The sequence below is a fragment of the Pectinophora gossypiella genome, chromosome 8 (assembly GCF_024362695.1).
Source record: "Pectinophora gossypiella chromosome 8, ilPecGoss1.1, whole genome shotgun sequence".
In the NCBI taxonomy this organism is placed as follows: Eukaryota; Metazoa; Arthropoda; class Insecta; order Lepidoptera; family Gelechiidae; genus Pectinophora; species Pectinophora gossypiella.
This window is the reverse complement of record NC_065411.1, coordinates 8,581,312-8,593,889: the sequence shown is the minus strand read 5'-3', so window position 1 is coordinate 8,593,889 and position 12,578 is coordinate 8,581,312. Positions and strand designations below refer to the sequence as shown.

The window sequence follows — 12,578 nt, the reverse complement described above, 5'->3', positions numbered from 1 at the left end:
AATGGTATCTCAATGGAATATGGATATATTCAAATAAATATTTGCCTCCATTACACAGCCCGCGTGGGTGGACAGAAACATAGGAAATCCTGTGTGAGGTAATGAAATGGTGAATACAAAGATAATAAACTGAATTGATAGCGTAAACATCATCACCGGAGGGCAATGTCATTAAAGTGCAAAATCTATGCATAATGTAATAAAATATTTAAGCTGTAAAATGTCTTCTACACAAATATTTGCGAATAGAACACTCCTAGCTATGAATAAGCCGATAATTGACATATAATCAACAGTCGTCAAGTTGAGTTGGAGGTCTTCCGCCGCCAGCTTCAAACACCTCCGCCAACCCGCAACAGAGCAGCCTAGTGGAGTGTTCCTTTCGGTTACTTAAAGGGAAGATACCTTTGAAGTAGGTATATAAGCTATGTATACTTATAAGTAGATTTATGTAATAATAATAAACTGTATTGCACAAACACATTCATCATCGGCCCATTAACGTCCCCACTGCTGGGGCACGGGCCTTCCCTATAGATGGATAGGGAGATCGGGCCTTAAACCATCACGCGGGCCCAGTGCGGATTGATGGTTATTAACGACTGCTAATGCAGTCGGGGCCAACGGCTTAACGTGCCTTCCGAAGCACGTAGGAGCTTGAGATGAAAACTTTTTTTTGTGGTTACCCATCCTATGACCGGCTTTTGCGAACGTTGCTTAACTTCAACAATCGCAGACCGAGCGCGTTTACCGCTGCGCCACCGAGCTCCGCACAAACACATTACAAAGTTAAAAAATTACCCAATGTCATGCGCAATTTTACAATGCAAGTAAAACCAGCGGCAGTTCAACAGGGGTCCCCAAACTAGGCTATGCCTGTATCTTGGGGAACCAGTTAAGTGTAGATAAAATTCTTTGCATTAGCAATTTCATTATAGTGTTACCGCCTTACCAATAAAAATAAAAAGCGGTATATGTGTGTATGTATTTGATAGCAAAGTTCAATCGAATTATTTTAATAATTGGATTAATTTTGCTTGGGTGTCAAAAACATATACTTACACACTTTCACCGCGTGTTAATTGTTTATAAGGCCGTATTAAATCATCGATAAAACAATCCAAAGCAACACTTATTCGGTCAAATATGTATTCAGTATGATGAATCTCAATGTGAAGTTCACAATAACGATATTCCGAACAGTCTAAACCTAATATGCATAAATATTTTACACCACAAAGTATCCTAGCAGATTATCGTGCCGTCCCGTTACTATCATATCATAAATAATGTATCGAGTATGAATACCTCGGGTAGCTAACGATGAGCTTCTAACTTTATTTATGATACGAACCTTTGTTGTATAAACTAACGAATAATCAATGCTTAGTTAAAATATTTGCTCTATTTAGTACAACAGTACGACGTTTAATAAGTACTCGTTAGGTAAATCTTTATGTATATTTTCCGTCAGACAGCACTTACTACTTGGCCAGACAAATGGAGCGCAGTTCTTTATTTGGATCATACCTCCCCTGCGTCATTTTATAAATCTGAAAACGGTTATTAATTTATTTTAATACAGACTAGTCAATAAGTGGATAATGACATGAATAACACGCAAGTTTTACGTTCAGCGAATTGTTACCAATGGCTATTTTTGGATAAATCGAAAATATGATAAGTGAGGAGCTCGGTGGCGCAGCGGTTAACGCGCTCGGTCTGCGATTGTTGAAGTTAAGCAACTTTCGCAAAGGCCGGTCATAGGATGGGTGACCACAAAAAAAAAGTTTTCATCTCGAGCTCCTCCTTGCTTCGGAAGGCACGTTAAGCCGTTGGTTCCGGCTGCATTAGCAGTCGTTAATAATCATCAATCCGCACTGGGCCCGCGTGATGGTTTAAAGCCCGATCTCCCTATCCATCCATAGGGAAGGCCCGTGCCCCACCAGTGGGGACGTTAATGGGTTGATGATGATGATGATGATGATGATAAGTAAAACTTACCTTTCACTTTATAAAATCTGAAACTTATAATCAAACACTGGTTATGTTGCATAAGCCGCCTACCAATTAAATACCTAGAACTAGAGAAATATCTTGAATGCATATTCAGTATAAATTCCTCTACACGCACCTGCTGCCTCAAGCCGGAGATGTACCGGACGCAGCCTGATATCACGGATCATAGGAACCGCCGGGGGCCGCACTAGCGGTGATATACACACAGTGAGTCAACAGTGCCACCCTAAGTGGTATTAATAAACTAATCTCAGCTTTGAGACTGCCCTCAAGATCATGTCATTGCCACAGTTCTCATATAAAAACAGAGACTTGAGCATCTTGAGGGCAGTCTCAACTGAGATTCGTTTATTAATACCACACACCAATCATTTTCCTATAAAATTTGAAAGACCTTAATATTGGAACTGTCATCAAGAAACTATATTTTACTTTTGCACTTTTTGAAAATAAACTTGACTGAAGCGAGGCTACCCAGCAGGGTGATGTGTATAGGCTATTTATATGTTATGTTACAAGGACCAAGTTTGGTCTTTGGTTATGTTATACTTCGTCATATTCGGCCATGTCGTAAAACCTGACAGAGTTTATATGCTCTCCTTTTATTTATTATGTTGTTTGACGTATGTCAATGTTCATTTAAATGCTGGATGGTGATCATATGTCGCGCGACCTAAGTAGACTTTGGAGCTTGTGTCTAAAACTCATATTTTCGATCAGACTATTTAAATTCACCTTTTACTTGACACGAGATATATGTTTGTTTTCCGCAGAATAGTTCCTCGAACCTACCATACCGCCGTTATTAATACCAACCATACATGTGTTCCAAAGGCTTACTCGTCTGAAAGGTAACTTACTCGGAAGGTAATTTACTCGGTTGTAATGTTACATTCACAATGAGGGAAAGTCCAGGATACGTTACCCAAAAAAATATATACGTAGATGACTACAGAGTTGCCTTCGTTTAACCTTCTAATTTCATGGATAACATATGCATCTTTTATCTTTGTTTTTGGATATAAATGATGACCTTTGTTATAACACCCAGGCACAACACATCTTCTATCCATTATTATTCTAATCAAAATAAAGAGAAGCAATACTTATAAGTAACATAATACTGTACCATACATGTACCAAATATCAAGTAAAATTTACTTTTAAAAAAGAAAGAAAGAAAGAAACGTTTATTATAAAGGGACACCACAGTAACAAATACGAAACAAATAACAAATATATAATTTAAAACGCGGAGTAACACACGGGGGTTCTACATGCACAGTATAATAATAATAATAAAATATTTATTTCAGATTCTGCATCCATATAATGTTAGTAAAACAATAGAGACTTACGAACTATGTTAGTATATTAAATTAAATTAAATTAAATGACATTACTTGGCCACACGGCGTATAGGTAACACGTGAGTCATAACCCAGTGTTTCCAGAATGGGAATATTGATAAATAATAATAAATAATTTAAAATTAAAAATCAATAAATAAAAACGAAGTGGTCCTATGCGGTATGGCGGCCTATCCACACCTTAAGAAAAGGGAGGTCTCACCGGTCCACCAACGCCCTCAGGATGCAGTATACTAGCTTTTTTCCCGCGAATTTACTACTTATACATTAATATTTAATAAAATAATTCTGAAGATTTCGTGTTTTGGCGCATCCCGGGAGCGCCATACGGGAGCTGTATCTACGTCACGATGCCTATCATAACTCACTTTGCAACATTATCGTATTATCGGTAATGCCATTTTGTTAGATTTTTGATTGAATCTGTCAAATACGTTCATCAGCGACAGGGTTCGTGACCATATATGTCAATATTTACATTATACCGTCTCAGTAATCCAAATAAATACCCCGGCCTTCCTTCCCGGAACCGCTTAATACTCGGCCTATCCGCCAGAGGGCAGCACGAGCGCTATTCCTCACCTGCCCAGCAATGATTAATGGTTCACCATCGGCTATACTCAGCTAGAACCTATGGATAGAAACCCTAATGGCTGAGTGTGATTTCCTTGGACAATTCAAATACTTTACTCATAACATAACGTAAACAGCGCATACGTCCCAATACTGGAAAAAAGAATATCTTCCACCATCACTACTAGGCCAGACCAATGGAGAGCCCATAAATATACATACATAAACTCACGCCCGTGATCCCTAATAGTGAGGTGACACATTGAATCAATTAATCTAAAAAGCAATATTGCAATTTGACATTTGAGCATATAAAAGTAAATGCGCAATGTTAAGAAACGTCAAATAGCAATATTGCTTTTTTTAGATGAATTGCTTTGACGTGGCCTTTTTGACCTCTCAGAAGGTAATTTGCAGCCACTGTTGATACGGAGTCCTGTGCTATACTTAGATATCCTCTTAAGACCGAGATTTCCAGACACAATAGTTAAACAATGGGGTTTGGATTTATGAGGAACATTCGGTCTTAGGAGGTTAAGTATGAACCGTGTGTCAGTCAACTCTTGCGCAGACAGTAGCAAACTTAATTAATAAGATTTTCTGTCAACCGTTTGCACTTTAACATGTATTTTTTTTATTGTTTCAGGTACTGAAATGCCGTATTTGTCGAGGTTAAATGACCCTAAGGGTGGTATTAATAATCTCAGCTTGGAGACTGCCCTTAAGACCAAGTCAATGTGACAATTCTTATTATAAAAACAGGGATTAGAACATGATCTTGCGGGCAGTCTCAGCTTAGATTCGTTTATTAATACCACCTAGATACCACCCTAAGTATGTTTTAAATGGGTACAGATTTAACGTGATAATTACCTATGTTGTTGTATGTTGCTTCTATGCTGTTCTGGGAGCAAATAAAAAACATAGAACACGTTCAGCTGCTTGTTTTCCCGGGCATGTCGTAAAAACCGACAGAGGGATTGCGTCCTCTAACATGATGGACTAATGTTATGGGCGATAGGCTGATCCCTTATCACCATAAGGTTCATCATATCCATCTTAGGACTTCGTATCAACAGTGGCTGCAAGTTGTCTTTGATTACTTGTGGCTCTGCCCACCCCATTTGGGATTACGGGCGTGAGTTTATGTATGTATGTATGTTGTTGTATGTTTGTTTGATTTTGATTTCTTTCCTTCAACAGCTGTTTAGTAATGGAATGGAGACTGCGATCCCTGTCGCGGCGAGGGGCTTGGCGGTCTGGTGGGCGTCTCCCTCCCTACTGGCCTGCTAAGTCCCAAGCCGAGGTGGGAATAACTACAGAACACATCAGAGCAACAGCAGGAAGATAGTCTTAAGCATCGTTAGTCACGTTACTTACTGTATTATTGTTTTATTACTGTAAAATCAACCTCATTTTGCATTTTGATTTATTTACGCATTTTAATGTTAATTACATTACTTTATAGCACAGGTTTTACCTATTCTAAGTACCAACAGTGCTATATATCTGTTGATTCTTCACTATCATAACTTTACCCATAGTTGTAAAGTTGGTTGTTCCAATAAATACATTTCATTACTTTAAAAAAATAAGTACGACGTTTGGCTACGTTTATTGATGACGTCACAGTTTTCTATTTTCATACTAACGCTACCTAAATGATCCGATTTGACGTTTTGAAAAAGTATCTCATTAACTGTGTAAATTCTTGTTTTTCTTCTGCATATTTTTCATTTTTTATGAAAGAGTTCGTTGATGTCTTTTGTATGAAGAAGAATCGCTTTCATATGAAAGTTAAATATAATGTAAAATAGACACCAGATTAATTAGAGATATGTCCAAGCTGTCAGAGGGAGATTGCATCTGTGCTATGAAAGGTAGTATCACACCTACCTACTTTCAATTATCACGCAATTTTTCCGCTTCACGTTCTATGTTTCTGATAAGATTGCGTCAAAATGGTGTCTATTAAAATGTTATAAATATAAAATACTCGTATACTGTCAAGTTGTAAGCTGCAAAAGTCCAATCAGTTTCTTGCAAAGTAATACATACATGTCGTTTCTGTAATAGACCAAAAATACCTACAAAAACATATTTTATAATTATGACAACTAATGGTTTATAATTTCACCACTGTTTACAAATAATTCGTTGGGCTCAGTGACTGAACTTTTGCTCTTTGATTATACATAGTTTATTTCTATTTTCTTCTATTTTTTACTATTCGATATAAATTTACTTATCAATCACTCAATCAATTAAAAATGTTATATTGACCTTCAACAAGATTATCCATGATAATTACGTTGAATAAATGATTCTAATTTCTGATTTATGAATTCAACTACTCTCTTACCCACACTCTCAAACCACACACTCCACTCTTAATTTAACTTCTCTCTTTTTTCTTATTTTTTACTTATTATCAATTGCAACTGCTAATAAAAAACATTTATAATATACCTACTGGCAGGTAGGTAAAATAAAAGATTCATGACTGTCGAAAGTCAAACAGCATTGCATTGGATATATTTTTTTTTCTTATTGGTTCATTGTTGTACACAGTACAAAATGTAGTACATAATAGACAAATAGATAGACTATTTAAAATTATTTCCATACTTACCTGAGACTTCCAGCGAATCTATAATTTCATTTGAAACCCAGCATCCTCTTCATAAGCCTCTAAGTAGTTCCAACAAGTTCAAAGCTAACTAATTGTTCCATACAATGTCCCAGAGGGTTAATTAGATGCAGCCAGTTGTCAGTGTGTCAGCGCTGTCAGCTGACAGGCTGTGATGCGTCAGCTTTGAGGTCGCCGCCGCACGCGCACCGGTCACGATAGACTTGTTACTGCCCGCAGATTGCCCGCATTGTCCGGACAAAGTTCAATTAAGATTTAAATGTTCAAATGTAATTAGTGTTTATGCGAATGAATGTACTACTGTCGGCAATGTAAGTTCAGTGCAGCCGGAGCTTAAAATGAAATGAAATGTATTTATTGTGGAGCATTGATATACTATAGATGTTCAGGTAAACCATAGGTTATTAGGGCTTTTTCATCTTAGGCCTTTTTATGGACTTTTAGGTTGGTTATTTGAGCTATGTAATAATAATAATAAAAAACTGTCCTGGTTACGAAACCTAAGCCAATCTTACATGTGAAGAAGATCAGTCGCCGTAGAGCTGGGGTTTCGAAGCGGCATGTGCCTCCCGTATGCAATGCCCTTGGAAATCCCAAACGTGCTGGCGACGACACCCAGCGACTCCTGATTACACCCAGCGACTCCAGATTACACCTAGCAACTACTGACTACACCCAGCGACTCCTGACAACACTTGCAGACGTGGCGACTTCTGGTGATTGCTAACGATTCAAAGAAGTGATCGTACTAATTATTCAAGCTAATAAAGATTTTGTACCTGTTTCATTTAGCTATCAAGCTTAAGGTGTTTATTTAATTCATACTCTCTCTTGCTTTGGCAAAATTATTATTAATCTTCTTACCGTGTTATTTTTTTTTGTGTACCTACCTACCTATTAAGCGTTCACTTTAGAAATCAGTGATGACCAATATTATGAAAGTAGCAAATAAAACAAAAATCATAATTTACTACAAGCAATATTTATTCCGCTTAATCCCAACTATCACTCTCTTTGAAAGCGCTAACACAGTTTGATTTAGCTTCACTATCAAACTTCTCCACTATTCTCTTCTCTGGCACCTTCTCACTCTCTTTTTCCTTCTCTTTTCCCTTCGACGCGTCGCTATCAGTTTTCCGACGCCCATTCGGGGCGACTTCGGGCTTCTTTCGGGTGATATCGGAATTCGATCGAGTAAGCTCCACCTTTTTCTTTGGAGGTTCCGCATCATCAACCTACAGAGAAAAAATTGTTTAAAGTTTTTACATTAAAGAATTCTAATAGTAGGGTTAACGTAACAGTCATGCGTAAAATGGCACTTGTTGTAACGCATAGACAATGACTATCAATTTTACACAATTACACTTTATGGTCACATCTGACGTTTTACCTTTGCCACGGGTGTAAAAAAAGTTAAGCAATATTCTGTTTACTGTCTGGTTAATAAGGACGAAAGACAAGCGTTGGTAATTTCAGGTTCCCCTTTAAGCAACCGCTACTCTTGGGGATACGAGTACCACTTAAGCTGCGCATCTACTTGAATGGAATCGGAGCCGATGGAAATTCTTGCTTCGTATTGATTCCTAATATTTCTATAGAACTGCGTTTACTGCGGTTACTTGCAAAATCCGCGTCAGACGTTGCTAAGACAATTCGTAAATAAAATGTGCACACTCTATCCGCTGCAATTCCAATCCAAAAATGGACACGTAACCCAAATCCTAGTGTATAATATTAAATGTTTAGAATAATTAAATAATTCTTTAGTTTTTCCGACTGACCTGGAAAACTCCAGACGAGGTTCTCTTCCTGGCCGGCGGCGCGGGCTTGATCGGCGAGCTGGACAGGCTGTTGGCTCGCGGCCGCGACACCTTCTCAGGAGACGACCTCAAGGCACTGCTCGCTACTGTACACCATCATATCCCATCAAACTTATATTGGATACATTTCATTATACTAAGGTTACATCCCTCGCGCGTTAACTTGAGCAGAAACATACATCAATAGTTGCATTTTTAACATAGATATGAAGTGTCGTGGTAGACCTCGACAGAGATGGCTTGACGACTTGGACGCGTGCCGGAGGGACTGACCACGAAAAATGGAAAGACGAAGGGAAGCCTTTGCCCAGCAGTGGGATCGAGTAGGCTAGATTAGATGGTGAACCCTAGTAGGCTTTTAAGACATGTCCTTGATAAAAATATTTTTGACACATTTTACAAGTATAATAACATGAATATACGTCTGACTGTTGAGCATAAAGGATGATAGGAATACGGATAATAATCCGTTACATTTACCATCAATTGACTGCAGATAGGTGAATTACTCTACCATATCCAAGTCAATATACAGAAGTGTGTTTTCTAAATTAACCTCATTCGTATCGAACTTGGGACCTCACAAACATGACACCACATTCGACATTCAAAACATTCTGCCAATAGAAAAAAAGAACACTCAGAAAAATAAAAACAATCACCACAATAATCTTTATGAACGAATAAATGGTAAGAGAACATAATATTTTTACCTGCACGGGCCCTGGAGATATATTCTGGTGCATACCTGAAATAAACAAGAAAAAATAAATTACGTACCAGTATAAGGAATCTAGATACGACGTCTAATATTAAAATAATTAAATTGCCGTTCTAAAGTCTGTCTTTGCCATAACTAGCGCGATATTAAAAAAAAAAACATTTTTAACAAATAAAAATAATTATACATAACGCTATTATCGACATCGTCAGTACAATTTTAATCCAGTTTAGTTATGGTTCCTAAACTGAATCAACTCTTATGTTGACTATCACCCAACTCATATATTTAATGCAAGATAGCCATTTAAATCCTAAAGAAACCAATCGTTTTAAACGTATTTTTCTAAAGTTTCCAGGCCTAATTGGTGTGGTTGGTACTAATTGCCGTGACACGGTGGAAGGTATTCACCTGTCGGCCGGCGGGTCAGATTGTCGCGATAGTAGACCGGTCACGACTTGGCCGGGTGAAATTAAATTTTGACTTTCAGTTAGAGGATACAAACCAGTGGTAAGACGGAGCTGTTAATTACTGTGTCGAGAGCAGTCTCGAATACAGAAATAAGAAACACGCAGTAATTAACAGACTTATTCCAAAACAATGAGTTCATTTTTATTCGAAAACGAAAAGGTGTTCAATCATTTATTTCTTCAATTATTATACACTGAGATCTTAAAAATACTGCAGTCACAATCTTCCTTGCATTTATCCGATTTTTCAGGGTCCGTTTTCCCAACATAGGTAAAGGAACTCGAAAATAAATTCGGGTTTATTGGTATAAATAAAGTCCAACAGACACGCAACCTTCGAAATTGAACATCCGCGTTTTGAATACTAGACCATCAAAATGTGCAATAGAGCTAAAAAAATAAAAGCTAGTTCTAAAGATCTTCCACCTGTTAGCAAGTCCAGTCACGAGCACGACTGATTCGCTAAGCTAGTTGTTTTTTTTTTTTCTAATCCTTGGCTAAGGTTCTTTATTTTGGGTCGGAATGTCTGACGTTTAACAGCTTCGCAGAAGAATTTATTTTTATCACAGTAACTTGTGGGACTACATTTAGTAGGTATATCAAACCTCACGACAGCTCACCACCTATTATAATTATTTATCCTAGGTATAATGGACTAACAAAAAACCTGGTGAAGCGTGAGTACTTAGCTCATCTGTCTACCCCAATCTGAAATATAGTCGTGAGCTTATGTTAATTTGTTATCATATGCTATATATATTATATTCTACTATTATTATTATTATTATTATTTTTATATTTGTTATATTCTACTTCTATCCTATTTTATTACTTACTTGTATGTAAAACAGTAATGTGGGTATATAATGGATAGTACGGTAAACAAGTATTTCTATTAAACTGTTCAATTCCCAGCTATCAAACTGGAAGATCATAATGATTAGCACGATTTTAATTGCATGCAAAAAGTTATAAAAGACGCCTTATAACAGCTTGTTATCTCAAAACATCACACCAACTGCATCGTCGCAATGTATTAATAACATTACACTCTAGATAGAGTTTTAATTAAGCTGCAAATTGTTTGGGATGGACTTGTTTCTTTTCCTTTAAGAGAATTTTATTTTAGGAAGAACTTCTTTTGTAATATTGTGATGTCAGTTATGATCCGTGCATAGTTATGTCATTAGAAAAAAACAGCTTTTTAATTGTAAATAGCTTCATGTTTACCATTTGCAATTTATGATGAAGTGACGACATGGCTGGAACGAGATTACCAAGACCTAGAAAAGCTAGAAATGCCTACCTGGATGATTCTAGCTTCCTATACAGAGAAGGAAGGGTAATTATACGTTTGTCGTGAATATCCATAATAAACATCGAAACACTAATTAGAGTATACACGCAAAATGCCTAGGAGGCTTCATTACAGCTTTGATGAACCCTAGTTAAAATAAATTCATAAATTCTCATTCGACGTTACAGTTACAGTTCTATCATCTGAGATGGAGCATTTAACCGTATTTTACGATACGAGAGCGTCTTATAAAATCAGAAGCGTCCATCTATCAAACACACGTGACCAAATATGGCGGCCGGCGCGCCTGCGCAATGACATCGGCGCATCGCCCATCCTTTTGATTGACTCGTAACAGTTGTAACTCAGTTCCCGCGTTTTTTGCGCGCACTTCGTTAATAAGGAATTTTACCGCCGTTAATAAGGCGGAATTCAATAGACGTACGTACAAGCAGATGATAATGAAAATAATGATTTAATAAAGATATCCATCAATAACTCTTAAAGGCATTCTTTGCCCTTTAAGGAAGTGCCTATGTACATAGTGAAATAGAGTGTAAAGCTACCCAGAATTAAAATCACAGTCATATCAACTTCATAATTTTATCCAAAATCACGCTAAGAAAAGTATATCTGCATTCAGACAACAGGAATCAGGAGTTCCAATTTTAAAATTGGCGCATAATTACGACGCGGATGCTCTTGACATGCGCAGACGGCACGCCCGCCGCACGTTTGTTTTCTGATGAGACGGTTCATCATAGCAATCTATTCTAACCTCAATGTTAATATAGTAGGTTTAGCCAGCTAGTGCCAAATAAGGGGTGATTTTCACTGTTAGCGTCCGAGCTAGATATTTGAAACGCACTGTAATAAATTGTGAGCGGTGTGTAACAGCGCAGCAGCGTGGCGATTAGAGCAAATCCTCACACAAAAATAAGATAGAAAATAAGATAGATTCAATTACTTGTTTGGGGAAGCTTTTGACGTTAAACTCTGTTATTGAATAATTGTACAACTTTAGATTATTATCTACTTATTTCCATGTAGAAATGCCCGAAAATTATAAATATGATGCGATTATTTTTCAGCGCTAATACCAAGACTGGTGGCTCTTTCGCCTAATTAGTTATTACGTCCTATTCATAAAATAAATATAATTATCAAAATCTTTCCCTACTGCTTCACATCGCATAGAACCTATGCTATGCTTCCTAACATACCTAATGGATGGATTTACTTAAAAACCTATTTCTTGGAAACATCCAAGGATCTATTTAAGGTAAGTACCCGATTACATTACAATGTTGCACGCAAGTTGAACTAAGCGAGGGTAAAAGGGATATTACGACGATACTGAACTAGAAGAGGTGTTAAGTCTCCAAAACGACTTTGAAAACAAAGTGGTACATGAACTGAAACTCAATAGGTATATACTTAAGATAAGCAAGTTTTTTTTTGTAAGAAGGTGTAAGGTGTCCCGACAAGTATACGCTCACTGCATGTGAAATATATTTTAAAATGATCTTAGATGATTCACAATCAAATATATCCTTTTATGAAACACTTCATAATCCATCAGGATTAAAATAACATACACATAGCTCTGTTTTTTTTTTATCTTTATTTATTTTAGGGGTTTTTATCTATGTAGACAT

At 37.1% G+C, this 12,578-nt stretch overlaps 1 protein-coding gene across 2 annotated transcripts in view; it reads right to left on the bottom strand.

Annotated features, from left to right (window-relative positions):
* Nucleotides 1-7,575: 7,575 nt before the first annotated feature.
* The window catches only part of LOC126368702 (poly(A)-specific ribonuclease PARN-like), a 39,102-nt gene continuing 34,099 nt past the window's right edge, over nt 7,576-12,578 (bottom strand). Inside the window, exons 12-14 of one of the 2 annotated variants that reach the window (XM_050012822.1) lie at nt 9,146-9,180; nt 8,394-8,518; nt 7,576-7,847 (exon numbers count right to left, since the gene is read on the bottom strand). In XM_050012822.1, coding sequence (XP_049868779.1) covers nt 7,605-7,847; nt 8,394-8,518; nt 9,146-9,180 — 403 coding nt within the window. In that variant the 3' untranslated portion in view covers nt 7,576-7,604. The remainder of the gene's footprint in view (nt 7,848-8,393; nt 8,519-9,145; nt 9,181-12,578) is intronic. The other variant, XM_050012823.1, reaches the window with a different exon arrangement.